At 38.0% G+C, this 25,465-nt stretch overlaps 1 protein-coding gene and 1 long non-coding RNA gene across 3 annotated transcripts in view; one reads left to right on the plus strand and one right to left on the minus strand.

The window, feature by feature from the left end:
• Positions 1-415: 415 nt before the first annotated feature.
• LOC134199752 (uncharacterized) lies at positions 416-1,259 on the minus strand. Its single transcript, XR_009974378.1, has 2 exons — positions 1,146-1,259; positions 416-1,023 (listed from the first exon to the last, which is right to left on the minus strand). It is a non-coding gene; the product is annotated as an uncharacterized LOC134199752 (long non-coding RNA).
• Positions 1,260-1,639: 380 nt separating this feature from the next.
• The window catches only part of ap (apterous), a 51,675-nt gene continuing 27,849 nt past the window's right edge, over positions 1,640-25,465 (plus strand). The window contains exons 1-2 of one of the 2 annotated variants that reach the window (XM_021352275.3): positions 1,640-1,761; positions 23,144-23,375. In XM_021352275.3, the coding sequence (XP_021207950.1) occupies positions 23,293-23,375 (83 nt within the window). In that variant the 5' untranslated portion in view covers positions 1,640-1,761; positions 23,144-23,292. The remainder of the gene's footprint in view (positions 1,762-23,143; positions 23,376-25,465) is intronic. The other variant, NM_001282221.1, reaches the window with a different exon arrangement.

Genomic DNA, 25,465 nt, shown 5'->3' on the forward strand with positions numbered 1-25,465 from the left:
TCCCGCCTTTCAGTAGATGGATGTGGGCTTATACCCACATGTGTTCTCGTTTTCGCCAACCCAGCCCAAGTGGGAGGTATTATTAGCAATCTATTTTGAATCTCCAAGGCTCCTACGAGGATTTGAAGTGAACTAATAACGTGCGCACTTACAGTACTTGTGATAGGGCGTATTATGATTGCGGTTTTTCACTGTGAAGAATGGTTTTTAGTATAACGATTCTCTTTGGCAGGATATTCAGAAATCCGGGGTCAGAGACTTTTATTTAGAAGAGCTCATTAGTGGACAAGAAGATCATGGTAATGATGGTAATGGTAGGTACTTCTATTAGAGGCGAGATAGCCGTAATACAACACAATTGGGATCCAGACACAATGTCGAAAGGGGAGCAGCGATAGTAAATGAAAAGGTCAAAGATAATAATATATTTTATTCAATTAGAACAAACAAGCAATGTCCATCTTTTTTTGTGTATTTAATTAAATTTACGATTCATCCAATCGATATTATTAACTATTAATAAAATAATATTACAATTAACTAGTACAAGTTATCGAAAAAAGTTCCTAATTATACCTAGATATCTAGTAGGTATGGCTGGTAACACTAGCTACCTTATTACGTTCTTCGGAGTTGTGATGACTTCATATTAATTGTTTATGTTTAATCAGATACTTCTTTGATTGGTTATTTAAATCCTTCAATTTCATGCAATTTTAAATCTGAAAATTAAAATTGTTTTTTAGTTCGTAATATATTTTAATAGATTATTTCGCAAGGCAAAGTTTGGCTTCCTGATGCCACCGCGACAACGTCGTAGCTTCCAATGATTACGTGCTTGATCTAAGGCATTGTCTTGATATTAGACGTCCAATTTAGCTCGTACAGTGCAATTTCCATCTTGCTGCTATTAGTTTAAGATTTAGATTGAAGGTGATGTAACAATATCGTGTTCGGGCTATCGCTTAACAATTGCTTCGACGTTTTACGTTCTTCAATCAACAATAGTCGAAGTTTAAGTTACTGAAAAAAACATGTTTGTAAATAGAACAAGTTATAATTTTGAAACGATTTCGTATAGTTTTATTTGTTATGAAATGAATATTGGAATTTTAGTACAAATTTTAAGTTAAAAATAATGTTACTAAAAGCATTTTTGTTCTTCATAATAACAAAACTTCTATTTAATTTCGAAAAAATAAAAAAAATGTAATATTTGGTATTTTATTGGCTTCAGTTGTGTTTAACATTTCGATTGACTAAAGAATAATGACGTGTCATTTTGAAGTGGAAGGTTTGTAAATATTTAAATCGCACAGTGCAAACTTACTCAGTCAAACAATCGGAGACAGTCTACGTTCCAAATCACATACGTCATTTTAGCTTGTAAAACGGTTAGATGTGTAAATCGAAAACGTTTTCTACGCGAAGATGATAAAGTTCGGAATCGAGCGCGCCAAATTCAAAAGATTTTTCAAACGATACCGCTTTCGACCGCTCTTTCGGAGCGTTAGGCTTTCACGAAACCAGAAAAGGACGAGTATAGTTTTGCGTTTTTCGACGCGACCACAGATCGATATACGGCGAGGCGCGATTGGACGTTTGCCTTGTGGAGGCGTGGCGGCTCAGCATTACCCAGTCGCCCTCTCAGATGTCTGTCGGTCTTGAACAGTGCCGCGTTAAATTTTCGAACAGTTGAATGCGTATTGTAAAACCGCCTGACGGCATACGGACGCGCGACGTTGCCAGATCACCGGAGAGGTAAAATTACGATAAATAAAATTTATGTTTGGAACCGCGTAAAGTGCTAGCCCCGAGTCGAGTACAGTATGTGCTACTGTTATTTTTCGTTGCTGTATTAAACCTTTTTTGAAGCGTCTTTTTTTTTTTTTTTGTTGTTGTTGTTTTTTTTTTTAAGAAGTTCCTCTTCTAGTTAACGCCTCTCCAAAGCGAATCGCTTCGCTTTTTACACTTTCACTTTGTCGAAGTTTTTGTTGAAGCTATTCAGGAAGCTCGTTCAAAGTTCTAACTTCAGACTTCTGGTTGCGGGAAACCGTGTGGAGGCTCCTTCTTTTGAATTTGCCGCAAACATTCTTTAACTATCAGGTTAATAGGAGATGACTCATAAAAATTGGAATTTTTTCGTTTGTTATGATTTGCTGTTAAGTTAGATGAGCATGTGTTGTTCCAACCGACGTTTCTGACTATCTGTAGCAAGCTTTGTTTTTTTTTTTTAACTTTAACTATCTTCTGTAGTAATTGACGTAAATAGTTCTAGAACTAGAGATTTAGACACCATTTTTATTTTAGACTTAAGTAGACATTTTCTTTAATACACGATACAGATTTACTTAAATTTAAAACTATTTATAAAAATCAAGATTAGGTTTTTTTAAATATTTACTCACTAAATCGTTAACTATTATTTTGTCACATTCTACAACAGTTTTCATATATTTTTTTGTTTAATCTGCGCTATTGAGGCACGTGATAAATATTTGACAAGCAATTACATAATAGGTAGGTATCTAAAAAATACAATATGGCCGAAAGCGAAACTTTTTGCTGATAAAAAATTAAAATACCAAAGACGTACATATTTGTTTTTAGGAATACCTACATAAAATTAATTGAGACGACAGCGTCTCGATTATATTTTCACATCATAGAACTTACTTATAGAAGACACTGTCTTCAATTTCTATTTACCATTGGCTCCGCGTGACGTATACAGCCTTACAGCTAGAAACATTTTTCTTTTATTAGATTGACGCGACAACACAATCTTCCACTATTCCGGTAACCACTTAACACGAGGTGGGCTGTAAGCTCGTCCACCCATCCAAGCAATAAAAAAAGAAATAAACGCCTTTGCCCAAAAACATTAATAATACCACGGGTACAGCCAAACTGCTATGTAATAACAACTTGCTCTAGTTAATGGCGACGTGTTTTCGAATGTTCTCTGTTTGCCTTCGGAAAAAAAAAACAGCATATTGAATTCGTATGGGAATCGATGAAGTGCTAAGGTCGTCGGACATGTGAGATTCATAGGTCAGTAAATCTATATATACCTACATCTGCCGAGAAATTAGTGGGATTATGATAGAGCAAATTTCGCAGTGCCTCTTCAACAAGATGTTTGTTACGTGTTCACATGAAATTAAATAGCCATGTGGATTTTATTAAAAGTCATCGTGGCCTAATGATTAAGACGGCCCGCGTATCGTAGCCGTATCCCAGATCCCGCAAGCAGCTACCGATTCTACATAGTTCTAATTCACGAATGTCTTCCACGATGAAGGATTAAAAATGAAATCCGCAAAAAAAAAAAATTGCGTAATTACCATACAATTGAGATGTGGATCCTGAGTCTCAAGTTGGACGGTGGTTCACAATCTGTCAGTCTTAAAATAAAATAAAAATATTACTCTTAAAATAAGGTGGTCCGTGAATTGGTCCCTGAATAGAATATGCAATAAAAAAATGAGAAGTGTGGTTGCGATACGTAAAATTCATTTTTGCCGTCAACTTGCTTATGTTAACGTTGTAAGCGGACGAGCGTACAGCCTATCTGTTGATGGGTGGTCAATGTCACTCATGGACATCAGCAATGCCAGGGGCAAAGCCAAGCAAGCCATGATATACTGAAATCGCGGGTACCTACATGGCCAGTGAAAGAATTTGAACAGTGTGTGATGTAGGAGAGGCTTAATTGCGCTTTGTATCGCTAAAGACGAAACTTCATAAAGCATTCTATAAAAAAAATATTTAAGGTACTCTTTTGGAAAGAAAAAATCTTGATGTTTTCGTAATTTACAAAAAATAAATAAAATACTAAAGTTTATATTATACTAGCGACCCGCCCTCGCTTCGTTTCGGAAACTGTAATTTATTATTGATTTCTCCACTATTTAATGGATGTTATTATATATATAAACCTTCCTCTTTAATCACTCTATCTATTAAAAAAAACCGCATCAAAATCCGTTGCGTAGTTTTAAAGATTTAAGCATACATAGGGACACACAGATATAGGGACAGAGAAAGCGACTTTGTTTTATACTATGTAGTGATAAATAGTTCGATTTTTTAGAAATGCATTCGCATGTTTTATTTCTGTGAATGAGTGAGCGAGTTTTAACTAGAGGTGTGGAGTGATTTTCGGAAGGCCACGTACCTACCTAAATACATCACTGACGCCAACTCAACCCGAGATGTGAATTCGAAGTATTGACTGCTTCTCAACAATTTACACAGAACGCTCGTTCACGGCCGTCTGGTGTAGTGGTAAGTGACAGGGTCACTACAAAAGGGGGTCGCGGGTTAGAATCCCGTCAGGGGAAGATATTTGTATGATAAATATAAAAATGTCTTTTCCAGGGTTATGGATTTATATTAAATATATTATGTATGTGTATAATAAAAATATTACATTTATTTCCGTTATCTGGTACCTGTAACACAAGTTCTTTACGAACTTACCAGGGGACCAGTTAACGTGGCGTGATTGTTAGTAAATATTTATTTATTTATTTATTTACTATGCGGCAAAATAAATACGATTGTGAAAAAATAATTCAATTAATACGAAACGCTCCCCCGTCTGTGAATGAGTGCAAAGCTTCTTAAGTTTAATCACAACAGATTTCACACAGTCAATTCTGTTACGTTCTTGTAATTCGCATTTTGTATTGTTGACTTTTCGTGAAGACGATTTATGTAACTGTTTTTCTTTTAATTTTTATAGGGCAATATTAAAATTTTCAATGACATTCTTAATTCGTTCGCGTGTATCACGTATACATATACAAGAATCTAGTGATCTTTTCAAGCAACAAATACGACAATGGAAATACGGGGAATCTTTAAGTTTTTTTTTTTTATTGTTTAGATAGGTGTAGACATGGTCCACCATGTCACAGCCCATCTGGTGCTAAGTGGTTACTGGAGCCCATAGACATCTATAACGTAAATGCCGCCACCCACCTTAAGATATGAGTTCTAAGGTCTGAGTATAGTTACACCGGCTGCCCCACCCTTCAAACCGAAACGCATTACTGCTTCACGGCAGAAATAGGAAAATTTATTAAGTAATCAAAATGAAAACCCGCAAAATTAAAATTAATTAAGTAATCAAAATGAAAACCCGCAAAATTGTAATTTGCGTAATTACTGGTGGTAGGACCTCTTGTGAGTCCGCGCAGGTGGGTACCACCACCCTGCCTATTTCTGCCGTGAAGCAGTAATGCGTTTCGGTTTGAAGGGTGGGGCAGCCGTTGTAACTATACTGAGACCTTAGAACTTATATCTCAAAGTGGGTGGCGGATTTAAGTTGTTGATGTCTATCGGCTTCAGTAACTACTTAACTGTGGGCTGTGAACTCGTCCACCCATCTAAGCAATAAATAAAATATTCTGATAACGCTGCGGAAATTAAGATGCCAGAATATAGTTATCACCATCATGTTCCTAAACGTCAATGCGACATGAAATCGAATTCAGAATCCAGATGGGCTGTGAGCTCGTCCATCCATCAAAGCAATAAAAAAAAACTTGATTGAATCGTACTAACAATATCTCCTACACTATAAATCGTAAAATGTTAAGCGCTCGTCTTCAAGAAAGAGACATTAAACAAATCTATAGGTACTAATTAATATTATAAAGCTGAAGAGTTTGTTTGTTTGAACGCGCTAATCTCAGGAACTACTGGTCCGATTTGAAAAACTCTTTCAGTGTTAGATAGCCCATTTATCGAGAACGGCTATAGGCTATATAAAATCACGCTAATACCAATACAATCGGAGCACCAATCAATAATGTTTTAAAATCGGGGTTATTTTTACTTTTTGAGAGCTTTCGCTGCGTGCGCTGCAGAAATGGTTAAAGTTTCGCTAAAACACTGTATGACAGAATTGTTCTCCTTTAAAAGATCTAAAAAAAGTCAAGCAACAGCATATGTCTATATGTTAAGGTTGGCTCACTATAACGTTTTTTATGCTAACCAAATTTGTTCTAAAATAAAGCATTATTTGTGAACTATTCCACGCAGACGAAGTCACGGGCAAAAGCTAGTTAATAATATTACAAGTATTGTATTTATGTACAATAACTGTTCGATTAAAATTCGACAATAATCAGGTACTTTTCAAAGTCTAGATTCACTTTACGTATTACAATTTTTTTTATTTTTTTGTGGAAAAAAAATATTGTCCCTTTTTTGATAACCTTACTACAGTTCAAGAATAGCTACGAAAAGAAGCGATTAAAATCGATCGAGAGACAGATGAGACTGTTTCCTGTTTTTATCTTTGCATGTTTATAGATTAAAAGTATATTTCGTAAAGGTGGAACATTTTCGTGAACATGTGTTAGGGTTGTTCGAATATATTATTCTAGCACGCTGTGTTTCTTTCGCTGTGCATCAGGCGACGCGAGCCCCCTGAGTTTCTCGCCGGATCTTCTCAGTGGGTCGCGTTTCTGATCCGGTGGTAGATTCTGCGAAGCACTGCTTTTGCTAGGGTCAGTGTTAGCATCACTCCGGTTTGAGCCCCGTGATCTCACCTACTAGTTAAGGTTACGCTGAAATAGCCTCTCAAGGCTATCAGCTTAGGTAGGAAAAAAAAGGCGACGCGTATCGTCACCATCGAAGTCAGCCAATCCGCTATTTTTCACTAAACCTTTTGTCCAGCATAGCTTGTTTAAAATTATCTAAAAAGTGATTCGCACATTGTTGATAGAATCAATAGCTTTGATGTTGTAGTGGGGTTCAGGCGGGTAGTTACCACGATCCTGCCTATTTCTGCCGCGAATCAGTTCCGGTTCGAGATGAGGAATCGATTCTCGTCTCATCGAAACATCAATTATATTGTAATTATCTGCAAGCTTTCTTTGAAGTCGTCTGTAGAAGAGAAAAAAAAATAGAACAGTCATTTAAATCTTGCTCTTATCAACTTCGTTATAGTAGTAAGGGCTCTGAAGTTTCGTTCCCTGGTATAGCACACTCCAATTCTCTAAGCGAGGGTCGTATATACAGGGTGTGTGCAAATTCGAAACGCCCTAAATTTTCCGCGACCCTCCAAACAATCGTGAAGTTTAAAATCGCTTTTCTGCACGTGTTTTAATTAAACAAGCGTCTTTGATTCATTTGCTAATTATTACTCTACATATTCTGTGGGCAGCTATTAGTACAGCTTCGTGTTCGTTTGACGTTCTTAAAAGAGAATCTTCTGGAAGAAGACGTGTATTTCGTTAAAGTTTCGTTTGGTTCTATATATATATTTCATTTTTGCACGCGATACCTATAAACTAAATAATAAATAATAATCTATATATTAATACGTGAAGCAAAAACTTTGTATCCCTTTTTACGAAAATTGCGCGGACGGAGGAGTATGAAATTTTCCACATTTATAGAGAATAAAGAGAAGAAGTGCACAATGCTAATATTTTTTTTAAATAATGCATGAAAGATACATTAAATCAATAAAGAAAAACTTACACACACTACATACCATGTATTTGACGCACACACGCATGCATACTATTTATTGTCAAACTTTTGTTCTTGACGTCTGTTGTCAAATTGAGAATAGATTAAATACTATTTGCCTTTGTTAACATTTTTTATAGTGTAGTCTTGGCGTAGACTTTATAGAAGTATAAAATACCTATACAATCATAATAGTGTACAAACTTACAATTCCAATTAATTACAGTCGAATTTCGACTACTGCGGGACCTCTAGTTATATATTATTAAACGTTTATAAACCAAAACGCAGTAATTCGTTCGAGAGCATACCGCGTTTTAAATAGGCCAAGATATTTTCTTACAAACATTTTCGTGAGTGGCCACTCGAGTTCGTTGAGTTTATAATAATGTTCAAGTTAAGCATGGCCCAGTCAAAGCCGCATTATGGTGAACCAATATCTTCATAATGAGTTTATGCTAAATTCGAATATACATTAGATTGGAGAATTTCGTGAACCTTTCCGAAGGTTTTGTTAATTAGATCGTTTTTTAAACAGAAATCAAAATTTCAATCATTCGAAGTTTTGGTCTCATCTCTGAAGATATGTTAGTGCGATAACGTGATGTGCGTGTGTATTCCAGTAGCCACAGGTGGTAAGGAGCTCGTTTGCCGATAGTATTAATAAAACAAAATCCATGCTGTTCTGTAGTCCATAGCAGTCTATTTGTAGGTCATCCATTAAGCGGATCATGTTCGAAAAAAAAGGATGCAAAGGTTTAAATTCAATAAGTACATCGAAATTTGAAATGTTCGTTTCTTTTCAAATTTTCATTTAATTCTGTTTTCATTATACATATTTCGAAATTTCTAGAAAATCGTTCTATCCTATAGTGTACACAATTTGACAAATTCAATGATATCATAAACGTCACTGTCAAATTTGACAGAGAGCATTTCAGTGACGTAAATGGATGGCAAGCGATAACATTGAAAATTTTATTGATACGCCTTTCGTACAGCAACAGTGTTCTAGGTTAAGTGAATGTATCATAACACGCTATTAGATACTCGCGACTGCTTAGGCAGCTAAATTGCGTTAATAAAACTCGGATTCCTCATATCCGAACAAACTAAAATGATACATTAAAAAGCCTTTAAAATCATAGGAAGTCAATAAAACAATAAACGGCCAACTACGAATTCTAAAACGTTGTTAGTTCAGTAAACACACAGTTAAAACGCGGACCGCGATCCGGAAATGAGCGCTCGTAAAAAATTATCAAACTCTTTAACCGTATTGAGTTGTGTTTGTATGTTTTGTATTTCAACTACGACGTAGTTGGCGGTGCGCGAACCGAGGCTATAATAAATCGTATCGGACCGCGGGATTTGGATGCGAATTGATTCCGAAATAAACTGGGATGTCACTTCGTCCGTCATGTGTTTGGAAGAACGCCCCGAGTCAGAAGAACAATGCGCTGGCGGGACCAATGGGCTTCGGATACCCTCAACACATCACATTATCGACGCAACGACAAGAAACAGAGTGACCTCGTCTCAAATATCGGAAAATCAGAACGGTTTTTTTTTTTATTTAATTTATAAATGGTGATTATTTTTTTGAGCGATTTTTTGGCTACGATAAACTAAATTGGGACTATTGGGTTGATTTTTTTCGTTCTATAAATAGTACATCGCTCATGAATGTACGTACGAAGCGTACTGCGTGTTAGCGAAGTAGTTTCAGCAACTACGGCAACAGTTTCCTCCCGGGAAGTGTTGAGCTATGAAAAAAAATTAGTTTTAACTCTTGAGACTTAGATTTTAATAGATCATAAACAACGAGTTCTAAATTAAAAAAAAATATTAAAAATAAAGACAAAGACATTAACTACTCTTCAATAAGCTTTTACACGCGGTCAGTGCGACCGAAACCTTATCAACTACAATTTTATAGCCAAAACTTTATGACTATAAATCCTGATTGTGTGCGGAGAGCCTTATCAAAACAGCCTAACGTGCACCGATTTATGGTTTGTGAACTATAAAATTCATTTTAGTCATTAAAATTTTTCAAACGCTATAAATGTATTTAATTTTTTTTTTCTTTTATTTAGAGTTTTAAGTTTTCATATTCTGTACGATTAAGTAGGTAACACCCGAGAAGCATGTGATCATGCCCTTACCATCTTTATATCCATGGGAGATGCTCCAATCAGTTGTACAGAAGATATATAAGGATCACTATTAAAATAGCCAACAAATATTTATATTACAAAGGCGGTTAATCCCCCCCCCCCTCCCCCATCCCTTAAAAGCGAAATGTAATGCAGCTTCGCTGCAGAATCTTGATACGTATGCTTGTGGGCTTATAATATTCCCTAGCATCATCTAATATAAACTAGCTACTACATTGCAATTAGTTATACACTACCCCGCTTATTCCCGTAGCGAAAATACTTTGTGTTAAATTTTACGTCAATTTTAAATAGTATTTAAATGTGACTACGGACACGAAATGCAATTTTCAATTGTTTTGAGTGTAATTACAATTTCGAAATCACTTCGCATAAAGTGGCCAAGCATATTGTAATGTTAAGGTTCAGGTAGCTACCAAACCCTAAAATAGGAAGTAAGTTTATTGCAGAATTAGCTTAGCATTGTTGAACAACATCATTAAAAGAGAGATCAATCTATATATTAATACGTGAAGCAAAAACTTTGTACCCCTTTTTACGAAAATTGCGCGGACGGATGAGTATGAAACTTCCCACACTTATAGAGAATATAGAGAAGGAGTGCAGAATGTTAAAATTGTTATTAATTATGCATTAATAATACATTAAATAAATGAATAAATCATTACGCACACTACCATGTATTTGACACACTCACGCATATACTCTTTGTTTATTGTCAAACTCTAGTCTGTGGTCAAATTGAGAATAAATTAATATTGTTTGTCTTTAATATTATTTGTCTACAGTGTAGTTAGTCTTGGCGAAATCTGTGATTATAGAAGTTTAATAGTCTTTGACAATAGAGCCATAATAATGTACAAACTTAAAATTTCAGTTTGAATAATTAGGAAAAAGGTTTCTAGTTCGAGCTGGCTTAAACAAGAACGGTACAAAAAAGGCCTTAAAATTAAACAAACAATGAGCACAGGCATTTTCATCCAAACAATTCTGTTTACTAACGAAAAAATTCGTACAAACAAAATTTTTAACGGCCGAATTTTACCGAGCGCTTTTTCCTAAAAGCTGATACCGCAGAAGTTAGGCAACGAAAATTAAAGTATCTCCCGTAATCCCGTTTCAAATAAAATAGGTAAAATATCTTTAAAATTTAAAAGTGATTTATATGTTTTAAACTCTAATCTGTTTAATGGTTAACATTGATTTAAAATACAAAAAAAAAATGTGAGCCGTCACGGGACGCCTGGCAGATGTGAAACATCGACATTATTTGGTAAAAGTAATATGCAGAGAAGAACAGATTGTGATAGGAACTAAATATGTCATAATGATAAAATAAAATATTACGAAAAAATAATTTGTTTTCAAGTAAAACACAGGTTATGTGTACTGTAAGCAACACTGTATATACTACGGAGTATACTCTATAGGTATCCGAGCTCGGTATAGCGACAGAGATGGCTTAACGCCGGATCGAGTGGGAGAGAATCGCACAATCGATTGCGCATGACGACGCGTCGCCACGGCATGCGTCGCCATGCCAGAAATCGGTTTTACGTGCGTCTATAGATGTTTCACATAAAAAAAACGATATGATTTATCAATCGAAATAATTCAAGTTTTTTGTAGTTTATTGGTGGTTCATTTACGTTTTGATTTGAAATTGAACACTTGACTCAGAATCTAAACTTTACGGTTCGCTTTCCAATTGCCAATTTTTATTTTAATTAAAGCCTTTTTGTTATTTGTTTGTGTGGATACACAAAAGAAAAATCCGATTTCATAAGACTTCCTCCTACCAGTAGGTACTTCATAATTGTAATCACAATTTAAACAAAACAACATAATATTAACAAAGTCGTTCACAAGCTTCCGTAACAATACATAAGTCGTGAAGTACAAAAGTCGTAAGATTGAAGTCTAAAACAGACGAAAGAATTTTTTTTTTTTTTATTGCTTAGATGCGTGGACGAGCTCACAGCCCACCTGGTGTTAAGTGGTTACTGGAGCCCATAGACATCCACAACGTAAATGCGCCACCCACCTTGAGATACAAGTTCTAAGGTCTCAAGTATAGTTACAACAGCTGTTACAACAATTATAGTTAACATTAATAGTTACAACAAAGTATAGTTACAACCCTTCAAACCGAAACGCATTACTGCTTCACGGCAGAAATAGGCAGGGTGGTGGTACCCACCCGCGCGGACTCACAAGGGGTCCTGCCACCAGTAATTACGCAAATTATAATTTTGCGGGTTTCATTTTTATTACACGATGTTATTCCTTCACCGTGGAAGTCAATCGTGAACATTTGTTGAGTACGTATTTCCTTAGAAAAATTGGTTCCCGCCTGCGGGATTTGAACACCGGTGCAGCGCTTCAATACGAATGCACCGGACGTCCTATCCGTTAGGCCACGACGACTACTAGATTCGATTTCATTTGAATCGAAAGGTTAATAAACATACCTACTCGATTAAATTCTTTATCGTATAGGTCGTGTGCTCTGATACTGTCTTGGGCTAAGCTTCTGGATTGAGGTCTATCCGATGATCAGGGACTAGGAGACGCCTTACCTCTCACTGGTGCAAGTTGCTCTCAATCAATCATTATTCTTTGAAGTTTGAAGGGGGGGGGGGGGGCAGCAGTTGTAACTGTACTGAGATCTTAGAACTTATATCTCAAGGTGGGTGGCGCATTTACTTTGTAGATGTCTATGGGCTCCAGTCACCACTTGACACCAGGTGGACTATGAGTTCGACAAACATCTAAGCAATAAAAAAAATTCTCTTAAGAAATCATAATTTTCGGTTTGAACGGCGTCATACCCATATTCATACAGCAGATCTGCTGGCTATCAAAGAACTTATGGGGAAGGATATTCCTTAGGGAATTGTCCTATTCGGAATTTAATTAATTGAGTCCTCAATTCAGGCAGTAACTGGTGCTCTAATCTAAACCAGCACCAACCAACTAAAACCAGTAACGACTAACTGGTTTCGCTACCTCTTGTGGATCTGGATGTGGGGAGGTATTGCTATAAATGGCTATTTACGGCGTGAAGAAGAGGACATCCCTCACTTGTTGAGGATGGATCCACAATCATTTAACCAGTAAGGAGCACCGCCATCCAATTCACAAATCGAACCATTATCACCCAACATCATCATCTCACCATATCATCATTTCATCAATAAATAATCGCCTCAACCACATCCACTTCATCGCCATTTAGTAATAGCCATGCAAGCATAATCATCACCCCTGCCTCGTCAGGCAGGGAGTCCAAGCCTGGACAGAGGGGATTTCCTCGAGGCCCGATCCGTGCCCCCATAAGGGGACACGAAGACCCAACGATACCCGTATCGAGCAACTGACCGTTTGGTATATCGTAGTGATGTACATATCACAGCGACTACTGACCTATTGACCATCGAGCTAGTACGCGGATACCGGATTCTATATCTGGCGCATGTTTTGACTTTGAATCTAGGTTTAGAAGTTCAAAATTCCAAGTAAGTTGAATTCCGCTACCAAGCCATACCAAGCCAATTCAATGCAAATACAACGGAACGTGGAGATTCAAAAACGCAAGGAATCTTTTTTATCCCTGAGTGTGAAATTGCTTTTTATTTTCGTTGGTTATGGACCGTCGAGATTATCCAACCCTCAGAGTATGGGCGAACAGATAGTAAAGACGCTGACTGACTTAGATATTCACAGGATTTGGTTGTGTTGGTTCGTCGAAAGAGAAGCAAACTGCTGATTGTGGTGATTGTAAATCAGATATGGCGTAGCAAATCTAGCTGCTCTCGGCACAGTCATAGGCTCTGATCTGTCACTCAATCCTGTCATTCGATCGGTTAGGACCGGTTTGCATTTTGCAATGTGTTTTCCTCGCGGGCGGAAAGGGACCGAGAGTAGAATACATATATCGGTCCCGCCCCCCCTGAACCAAAGCAACTCGAATGAACACCGTAGGTCGCTAGAGATTTAATCAAGCTAACAGACCTCACTGCACACTATGACTTTGGCCCTTTCTTTCCCCATATAGTGTGGATTTACTTTTCACATGCATGCCAAACATAGGTAGGTATACGACCCACATATGCATGCATTCAAAACAAACATATACGATAAAGTCGAACCTGTATGTCAGAAATGCCAAGGCACTTTCTATTTTTGGGAAGATAATCCTCTCCTCAAGCCTCAGTTGAATCATATCACGCTCATGAAACAAAGACGAAGGATGCTTATTACAAAACCAGATGAATTTTCGATTGTGAATGTACGCAACAGGGAGCCGGGATTAATCCATACCCACTTGAAGTTTCAGTCATGCCTTTGAAACCATGTCGGTCGTGATCTCAACTCAACATCTACATCTCTTGATACAATATGTTCATGTTATTACTTAAACGAGGAATGGTGACAAAAATAAGCCAAACAAGTATGAAATCTAAGGAAATACGAACAGTAATAGAAATAAGAATATCTTTGTTCTTAATAATAAATGTATGTGTAATTTTAGCTTTATTGTTATTTGTTTTCTGAAAGGCAATTGTTTTTCTTCTCATAACACCTCGGGAAAGTGATCTGACGATAATATTTGTTTGCTTATTTTATCGAAAACATACATTTCGTATAATCTTTTTTGATAGACGTATTACGCAAATAACATTTCGGACATTGTTCACTTCTATGTATTTGTTGTTCAATATATTATTAGAGGCATAATATTAGGTGTGAATTCTAATAACTGTTCTTTGCGTTCAATTTAAATTAAGATTGTTTCCTTAATGAGTTTCTTAAAAAAAATTAGTATAGGGGTTTACTTTACTGCATATTTTTAAAACACTTCAAAGTTGAATTAAGTAGAACTAATGGGCAGTTTTCGAATCATATACTGTAGAAAGCCTTTATGCTCGTCAGAGATAATCACGACTCAAAGAGATATACGAGGCTGCAGGATATTTTGTAATAGTAAGCTCTATGCAAGAGGCCTATGTAATGAGATAATGGAAATACTATAGCAGAAATAGGTAGGAATATGTTGTCCACTCATGCAATCTGATCGTTGAATGCCGGTGGCGGGCACACAATACGGATGGAGAACTAGGACTCCGCAAAATACTTAAATCGCCTTATACAATACCCACAAAAATGGGGATGCCATAATTCTGGACTGACACCACTCGGTCAGGTGTTATACATTAACTCAACAACTGATTAGCCATCACAAAATCACACTGGTAATTTTGTTCATAGGTTTGTAATTTGTGTTATGTTCTACAGACAACATTGATATTATATTTTATAATAATACGTAATTACTGAGCTCTAATTTTATATGGCTTAGGTTACAGTAGGCGTGTCTAATGTGTTCAACAGTGTGAGACTTGCGTGTTAGAAACGATCATGCATCATACACAACGCGGTTACCCAATGACATGATGACGTACTAAGATAACCTCTATCTTTCTAGCTTTTTATCCCACATGGTGGTGGGGCTAGCTTTTCTTACTTTACTCCTCCAATTTGCTCTTCGACATCCTCGTTAGCAACATTGTATTCCCTTTTGTCCTTCAGCACTACATTTTTCCACCTTATTTTGGGTCTACCTCTAGGTCTCCGACCTGGGAGGTCGAGCAGTAGTGCCAAATTCCCGACGTAGTCAGGTGGATTCCTTTTTACGTGACATACCAAGACAGCCGTAATTTATTAATTGCGGGTTTCACACCGTATGATGCTTATTGCTTTCCTTTACCACTTAACACCAGATACACGGCGAGGTTGTTCACAATCAAAATACACCCAAAAATGGTGTTACAAAGGCGGCTTTGTCAAACACTGCTAAATCATTAGATGTGAAATTAGAACGATGTAGTACCCTAGTAAATAAGAATTATTTTTATATAAAAGAAGTAACTTTTTCATCCAGTTTTGTACACAGCGCTAGTCATAATGCGGAGGGTTTCACTAATTTCTAACAAGATAAGATAGTTATTAAGGAAGATTTTGATTGTAGCTGTATTAGAAGCAACATTAACGGTTCCGCTTTTAATAAATTCTGCAAAAATAGACAGACGAACGTAAGGCCCACCTGATGGTTATTAGTTACCGTCGTTCATGGATGTTAGGAATTCCAGGGGTAGAGCCTAACCACTGCCTACCGCTAAGTATCCTCCACAAGCCATGTTCCAATAAAAGGACATGTCATAGCGGTCGAAAAGCAACGTGAATATTTTATCTGAATAATATGAACATCTATTTTTCTTGAGAGTCATACTTCAGCTTTAATCGTAGTTTGAAGAGATTGTTCAACACCATCGGCTGACTTCAGTTTGGTTTTGACTCTTCGGCTTCTTTGGTTACTACGTCTAGGTTCTTTTTCTCGGAGTTCACTTTGATCCTGTTGGGGCAACTGTATGTTGAATTCGGTGTTTAGATATACTTGTTCGTTGTTCGCATGTTTCTGGCACCCCTGATAAAGTAGCGGTTCGAAGCTTGAGATTCGAAGAAGTTACTATCGGATTTGACCTTTTAGTGTTTGCCTTTTCCGAGGACTAAGATGATTCAACAACTGATTCAACAAGATGATGAACAATTTAAATAAACAATTGAAAGTCTAATTTGATAAAGTCCTTGAACGTATTCTGGATCTGCTGCAATATATGTGAATATGGGCGACGGTGACGACTGAACTTGATTAGGGCCGGAAATATGTCGGCCATCGATTGCATTCAAAAAGTCTTGAAGTGTCATTGGTCCATGATAATTTAAAAATTCGATTCCATTAAACTGTCAACAAAATAGAATAACAGCCCTATTTTAATATTGTATTGGAAATTCATTTTAACATAGAAGAACATTGGGAAGTTTCAGAAGTTTCAAAAGACAAATTAAAAGAGTTCAATATTAAGAGTTTCTTTTTGTTTTTTTGTTTTTTTTTGTGAACTTGTTCGTTTGTGCTTTGTGTAACTTGCGTTGTTAGTTAAGTTTTTTTCAAGATACGAACGAATGAAAAAGCTGTGTTTGCTCCCTCCCGAGCTTTTCATTTCGCTGATAAATTTTCAAGTTCCTTAACCTTTTTTTTTGTTGTATTTGTGTTTCGTTTCCCAATTAAAAAACGTGTTTTGTATAAATAATATAAAGCGGATTTTGTTAGTTTATTAAACTATTATTTATTTTTCATTTTTTAGTAAAATTTCAAACTTTTTTTAATTTTTTTTTTAATATTTTATTGTCATCGGTACTTAATGAGTAAAAATGGGGTCAAAATCATGTTCAAAGATTCCGTTACAAACATACATACGTCTGAAGCTAATAAAAGCGTATTAAAACACAGCTAGCTGCGTTGATTTTTGTTAGTGAACACGATTGAAACTACAATATTCGTATGCACTAGTGACTGGATAGTACAATGTATGTTCTACCATTAAAGCTATTTAAAAAAAAAAACTGCTTAATTAATAGTGGTAGGGAGCATTCAGAGTCCGAACGAGAACGTACACCATTCTGATTAATTCTGCTGCCAAGCTGCCATGGATCTGCGTTTGTAGGGCATTATAGCTATAAATAGATAGATTACTCTTTATTGACAACCAAGAAAATGACAATTCGAATATGGCGGTTCTATCTTTTAATACAATAGAACGACTATCTATCTAGTGCAATATAAAAGTAAGTTTTTTTTTGTTACACAGTAAAACCTCCTTATTCGCAAAGTATATGTTCCGTAAATATGCCGCGAATACAGAAACCGTGAATGTGGTAAAGCGCGTTTCACCTGGTGTTAAGTGGTTACTGGAGCTCATAGACATCCACAACGTAAATGCGCCACCCACCTTGAGATACAAGTTCTAAGGTCTCAGTATAGTTACAACGGCTGCCCCACCTTTCAAACCGAAACGCATTACTGCTTCACGGCAGAAATAGGCAGGGCGGTGGTACCCACCCGCGCGGACTCACAAGAGGTCCTACCATCAGTAATTACGCAAATTATAATTTTGCAGGTTTCATTTTTATTACACGATGTTATTCCTTCACCGTGGAAGTCAATCGTGAACATTTGCCGAGTACGTATTTCGTTAGAAAAATTGGTACCCGCCTGAGATTCGAACACCGGTGCATCGCTCAACACGAATGCATCGGACGTCTTATCCGTTAGGCCACGACGACTTCATTTTGGATGCCTACATATTGGAATCCTTTTTATTGCTGTTTATATACCGAGGTACTAATTGGAAATGTTTAGACGCGAATATATGAATTGGGCCCCTTTGTGTTTAGTTCGCGAATACTGAAAACGCGAATAAAGGAAGGGCAAATAAGAAGCTTATACTATATAAAAACATGTCCGTATTGGTCAGTAAAAAAAAGACACCATCGATGCAAGAATATTTTACCAACAAATTCGATCAACAGTAGGTAAATTTTATTTCACTTACACTCACCAGCGTCCACACAATATGCTTATACATGACACAAGCTTCGCTCAACTGGTTTTCGTATCGCCAAAGAAATAAAATCACTGAAACACATCCATTGTCTTCGAGCCGCGCATAAATCTTGAAGTACCATTGTCTGAGTTCGAAAAAACTTATATGCTAAATAGAAAATCGCTTATATATTATTTAAATGTGTTTATTTATTTGTGTTTATTATTTAAATGTAGTTGCAGTGTGGATTCGGTAGACAGTCCGAAGATCTTGCTCTGATAATTTATCGAGTCGAAGCTCTAGTAGCATAACATAGATTATCGCTTAGATATAAAATACTAGCAAAAGAGGATCATTAGAACTCTTATACTTTTATTGACGACCCATTTTTTTTTTTCATTTACTTAAAAAAAATCTGTGTAGGTACAACATAGAATGTTAAGTTTTCTCTTATTTCTTTATTCTCTCATTATTTTAATTCTAGAACGTACGAGATATTTCTAAGCGCAAATAAATGTTCACAGTTAGTTAGTTTAATTCTTTTTATTTTCTGTGATTTCTCTTGTAATTGCGACTGAACGCTTTTCCGGTTTAACTTTATCTTTTTGTATTATTCGAATTGTGAATTTCGAAAAATGAGTTTAAATTTAGCCATAGTACTAATTATCTTCTGTTGTAGTCTATTGTCTCCGGTAAAACTAAGTTAAAACTAATTACGCCGTATGCTTGTACATGTACGTATAGACCCTAAAAAAAACATTTGATCATTATGTTTGATTTAAGCTGTTTCTATTCCTAGAAATTTCCCTCAAAATAATTCATTTCAAACCGCATACCTACACCGACGTGATATGCGCTTCAATATAACTAAGGTCGGTGAATGGGTGCAACTACATACAAATCTCATCTTAATTAACGACAACTCAATATCAAACTCGCTCGCTAGTTCAACTGTACAAGCACAAATGTATAATTAACATTAAATTCAGAGTTTCGAGGCGAGGAAAATGTTGCGAACTTCAATTGAACTAAGCCAGCCGTAGCGGAAGCACTCCAAATAAATTGAGCAAAATTTCTATATACTCTCACGGCTGAGATTTCACGACAGCGGATAACGCCGACCACGATTCGAACGCTCAACTTGTGTATTTCAGTGAAGTTATAACTTCCCACAAACACGACACACTGAAGTTTTGGTAAAAATATTATTATGTTTAAGGAATTTGTGCATCGAATTATAATAGTTTCGAATACGCGTTTAGAAATATGGGACGGTTTTTTTTTCTTCCTTTTTTTTGAGACTCATGTTTAGATGGGACGAGCTCACAGCCTACTTGGTTACTTGGTATTAAGTGGTTACTGGAGCCCATAGACATCTACAACGTAAATGCGCCAAATGTGTCAGGAGGAAATCGCCGGACTCCCACCCTCCACTGAGGATGGAGGGTGGGGCATGTCGGAGTCGAACCGACTAAAACCTCCTGTCGCTCAACAACCAACGTCCAACCCTCGCATGAGACAGAACTCATGAAAAGGCAAGGGGAGGAGAGTGAAGCGTTTAGTGCGGAGCACATCTCTTCCATCACCCTCCCCCTCAGGACGCCGGGCCAGCGATCGTCGGCGCCACGACCACCAGCCCTCTCGGTCGGCAGGCTGTCCGAAGCCCGCCTAGATGGCGCCGGTTTGAATAGGTTATCCTACGAAATACCCCGCTGGGTCAGAACCAGCGTGGGTCGAGGATAGCCGGCCTTCCATCACCCGGATACTCTTGCGTAAAACGCGTGCAGAGCAGCTTGCACGTCGTCTTCTTAGGCCCCCTTCGCCGGGCCCCAGACCGACATATGAGGGGGACCCGAAACACTTAGAGGGCCAAGGCTAGGGCGAGGTCCGCCTCCCTGGCCCCCGCTCGACGGCGGCGGGCTTGTGCGTCTCTCACGCGCCCCGCCTCCTCCTTCTGCGAGATGGTGCACTCGCAGAAGTCGAGCATCGCCTTCCACGACTCGTCGTTGCCGAGCATCGATGCCACAACACTCGGCAACGACAAGTCGTTTCCTATTTTTGCGACAAGGACACGGCGCCACCCCTCCCATGCGGGGCAGGCAACGAGCGTGTGCTCCACCGTGTCCAAGTCGCAACCACAATGGTAACACTCTGCCGTCGGCTTGCCTCCGATCCGGTGCAGGAACTCACCGAAGCAACCATGCCCAGTGAGCACCTGCGTGAGCCGGAAAGTGAGGCGTCCTCTGTCACGATTCACCTAATCCACAAGAATCGGGCGAATCGCCTCGACGGTCCTACGACCAGCCGAAGGATCGGCCAGCCGCCTGGACCATGACTCCAGCCGCCACACACCTTGAGATATAAGTTCTGAGGTCTCAGTATAGTTACAACGGCTGCCCCACCCTTCAAACCGAAACGCATTACTGCTTCACGGCAGAAATAGGCGGGGCGGTGGTACCTACCCGTGCGGACTCTCAGGAGGTCCTACTACCAGTAAAAGGTTACGGCCTACCTTGTGTTAAGTGGTTAACGGAGCCCATAGACAAAAATAACGCAAATATCGCTACCGGCTTTGAGACTTACTACTCTCAGTTCTATAGTACTACGGCTGTCCTGCCAATCAAACCGGTACGCATTACTGCTTTGCAACAAAAATAGGCTGGCTAGGCCTACTGTACCTATTCCTGCGGGCTCACAAAATACCCTACCACCACAAACCGACAAATCGACGTGCAACCTAACCCATGCATCAGCCCGCTGAGTTTCACGACGGATCTTCTCAGCGGGTCGCGATTCGGATCCGGGAGTAGATTCATTCACTAATCAGTTGGCCCACCTATTCTGGTGAAACTGGAAAGGCGTCCGTGCCACCGGTAATCCTTAAAACACAAAAAAAATAGTACGTAAAAGAAGCAATTTCATTCAATAACATATATTAGTAGCCTTATTTCTAGATGATTCACACGTATAAATCATAACCTGATATAAACGACTATACGAAATGACTGTATCATGTAAAGAAATCTATATATTAATACGTGAAGCAAAAAGTTTGTACCCCTTTTTACGAAAATTGCGCGGACGGAGGAGTATGATATTTCCCACACCTATAGAGAATATAGAGAAGGAGTGCACAATGCTAATATTTTTTAAAAATAATGCATAAAAGATACAATAAATCAATAAAGAAAACATTACACACACTGCCATGTATTTGACACACACACACACACACACACACACACACACACACACACACACACACACACACACACACACACACACAAACACACACACACACACACACACACACACACATGTATATATACTCTTTATTTATTGTCAAACTTTAGTTAATGCTTAAAATCTGTGGTCAAATTGAAAATAGGTTAATATTGTTTATCTTTAATATTATTTGTCTATAGTGTAGTCTTGGCGAAATTTGTGATTATAGAGGTATAATATCTCTGACAACTATAATAATGTTCAAACTTATAATTTCAATTAATTATAGTTGAATTTCGACTACTGCGGGACCACTAGTATACCTATATAATTATGTATGTAGAATGTCGTCGTCTTGCTACCGACAAAATGTTTCAAATACCAGTACCGGATTCTTCGTTTTTCTTTCAAACGAATATCAAATCCGTGCTGCGCTAACTGTCAGAGATTCAGCAGATAAACTTCACAAGTTAAATAATTAGCAAAGATTATTATTATTTGTTAATCGTATACCCGTTTCAAAAGACTTCATGCAGTAAGCTTCCTTTGAAGACGAGCACTGAGTTAATTTAGTGTAGCTTAATTTGCGCGTTTTGCGTTCAACACAAATTTTAAACAAAAAAGAATATCAATTAATTATGCATCTATTTCCTAAATTAAACACTTCCTAACTGCATTTACTTATTTCATAATGTTTATGTTCTATTTTATAGAGTTGCTTTCATATTCTTTTTCTTTATTTAAAAATCTGCTTGCGGCTTCGTCTAGTTTGTTAGATCACTTCAAATATTGACAATAACATCACTCCGCAAAATACTATTGTACCTTTCTCAGAATGTTTCGTAATAAAAATGATTGGCTGGGAGAAAGAAGAAAACATTTTTCATTTATTTTAGCTGCCAGTTGACTGTTTTCCAATGTTATATTGTGGTTTGATGCGCAATAAAGTATACACTCTCCCTATCTTTCTATATCTCTCTCTATCTATCTATCTTTCTCTCTCACTCAAAACAAAACTCATTTGTTTAAAACAATTAACAACAATTAATTTTTTTTTTTTTTTGCTTAGATGGGTGGACGAGCTCACAGCCCACCTGGTGTTAAGTGGTTACTGGAGCCCATAGACATCTACAACGTAAATGCGCCACCCACCTTGAGATATAAGTTCTAAGGTCTCAGTATAGTTACAACGGCTACCCCACCCTTCAAACCGAAACGCATTACTGCTTCACGGCAGAAGTAGGCAGGGCGGTGGTACCTACCCGTGCGGACTCACAATAGGTCCTACCACCAGTGGTTACGCAAATTATAATTTTGCGGGTTTGATTTTTATTACACGATGTTATTCCTTCACCGTGGAAGTCAATCGTGAACATTTGTTAAGTACGTATTTCATTCGAAAAATTGGTACCCGCCCGCGGGATTCGAACACCGGTGCATCGCAACAACGAATGCACCGGACGTCTTATCCTTAAGGCCACGACGACTTCAAATTTAATTCAATTTTAAATTCAATTTTAGTGACTATTAAATTTAATCAGATTACGACAATTCACTTCATGAACTTCATCGGATGATAAGAAAATACAATCGCAAATATTACGAATTACATTTTTGTTGGGTAAAATTGCTGTCAGAATTTTCGCAAATCGTAAAACCCTTCAAGCATAGTAATAGTACAAACGTTCGATAGCATAAAATGGTTTCGTTCAATACAGAAACACGGGGATTGGTCAATTCAGAGCCAACAAATGTCTATATTGAATACATACACTAACATGGTTGCCGACCGTTTGTCAGCAGAGCCTGAGGAATCTCGCTTCAATACAATCGAACAAAAAACATATAAAATGCCTTTACCGAACGGCGAAGCGGTGAAACAAGAGGAAACAGACCTTGTTATTTGAGACAAAGAGACCAGTTCGGAGGGCACGACGGAGCAGGAAGCCATGCTGAAGGAACGCGAGAGCTCAGAAGGATCCCCCGGGGCACCAGACGAGTGCGCAGGCTGCGGAGGCAAAATACAAGATCGGTAATGTTGTTCTATCTATTTATACTAATATATAAATCTACAGTCGTTTTTACGGATGTTCCGTTATAACTACTAAACCGTGCATCCGATTGACTTTAAACTTGGTATCCATGTAGAAAATACATGTAGGTACTTAATGGATACGCTAATATTTATATCAGTGTTGGACTCCTTACACCAGTTGCGGGAGCGTTAATGATGAGATTCTTTGGGGGGATGAGAAATAATAATGTTAATTTTAAATGCCCAGCGAAGCGGACGGGTACAGCTAGTCTTCATATATAGCTGCGTATTTAATAGTCTGACTCACGTTCGATATTATAGTGCGAGCTTTGTAAGTTTCCCGCAAAATATATTCCATGGCATTGTAAGCTTTGACTTACTGAATAGTTCGTACCCTTGACTGCTGCGCTGAGGGTCGTGGGTTCGATTCCCACATCGGGCAACTATTGTAATTTTTTTTAGTTTTTTTTTTATTGCTTAGATGGTTGGACGAGCTCACAGCCCACCTGGTGTTAAGTAGTTACTGGAGCCCATAGACATCCACAACGTAAATGCGCCACCCAGCTTGAGATGTAAGCTCTAAGGTCTCAAGTATAGTTACAACGGCTCCCCCGCCCTTCAAATCGAAACGCATTACTGCTTCACGGCAGAAATAGGCGGGGTGGTGGTACCCAACCGCGCGGACTCACAAGAGGTCCTCCCACCAGTAATGTATGTAGTAGTATGATGATAAGGTTTGTTTGCTCTTTGTCTGGGTGTTTATTATCTATACATATGTGGGTATGTTTATCAGTCTTTGGCACGCATAACACAGGCAATCCTAAATTGCGGCTGGATGACCATGCGTGATATGTTCCCAGTTATTATTATTAGTATTAAAAATGGATTTGAACTAGTTTGAACAATGATATAGGTAATCAAATGAAACGGCATCTGAAAAGCTGAGGATCGTGTTTTCTATTTCCATTTCGGAATTATTTTTATTAAAATAAGGTTTGTTTTCTCTGTGTCTGTTTGAAATATATGCTTAGGAACATATTATTTAAACATATTTCAGCACGTATTAGTCTCTTGTTCGCGTTGTTCCTAGAGGGTTTCTGGAGAGAGGCTAGAGAACCAAGTGTAATTTGTCCCCAATAATTTATTTTGATTACAAGTTAATTCATTACCAATCTTGCCACTTTGAGACATGATATCAATCCGGACGCATTTAAGTATTTATCATTAAGAAAACTGGCTATTTTTTTTTTCTAATAGCGTAATTTCTCGTTTAGATCAAAGGATTAATCGCTCCGTGTATTTTATTATTAGCAATTCTACATAAATTTTTAGGGGATGACTCAGCACTCTAGCAGTAGATGCGTAGTGCATATACAGCGAAATAATGATATTGCCTTTTCGTGGCTGAGTCCTGAGGCGATAACGAGGACGCTGCGGAACCAAGAACACAGTTTCCATTGTTGGACAAGATTAGAATCATTGCAGATTTGAATGAAGAATATTTTATTTTTGCAATGCTTTTAAATTCTATTGTTCCGATGCGTGAACGAACTAGCGGCCCAATGGGCTTGCTAAGGTTGCTGTATTTTGTAGACATAATAACGCAAACACCTTTTTTTTTTCATTGCCCTTGTAGGCAGACGAACATACGGCCCACCTGATGGTGAGTGGTTACCGTCGCCCATGGACTTCAGCAATGCCAGGGGCAGAGCCAAGCCGCTGCCTACCGCTTAATACGCTCCACAAGCCTCGGGAAACACCGTGGAGGGGAGCTTATTCCATAGCCGGATGGTACGTGGCAAAAAAGATCTCTGGAAACGCACTGTGGATGACCGCAGTGGCTCCAGGTAGTATACTTTAAAACTAGATACTTTAAAACAGACGTGGGAGTTTCCCCACCCCTGGATGGTAGTACATAGGCAACAGATCTAGAGGCCGCAGCCATACTCGTTGGTCCGATCAGATCCGCACCGCTTTGGACAGTACAGTGTACAGCGCGCTGCATGACGCCGTGGACAGGGGAAAGTGGAAAAAGATCCTAAGATTGAAGCTCATGGGTGATGGTGGTCACGACCCTCAGACATGAG

This window comes from Bombyx mori, chromosome 1 (assembly GCF_030269925.1).
Source record: "Bombyx mori chromosome 1, ASM3026992v2".
In the NCBI taxonomy this organism is placed as follows: domain Eukaryota; kingdom Metazoa; phylum Arthropoda; class Insecta; order Lepidoptera; family Bombycidae; genus Bombyx; species Bombyx mori.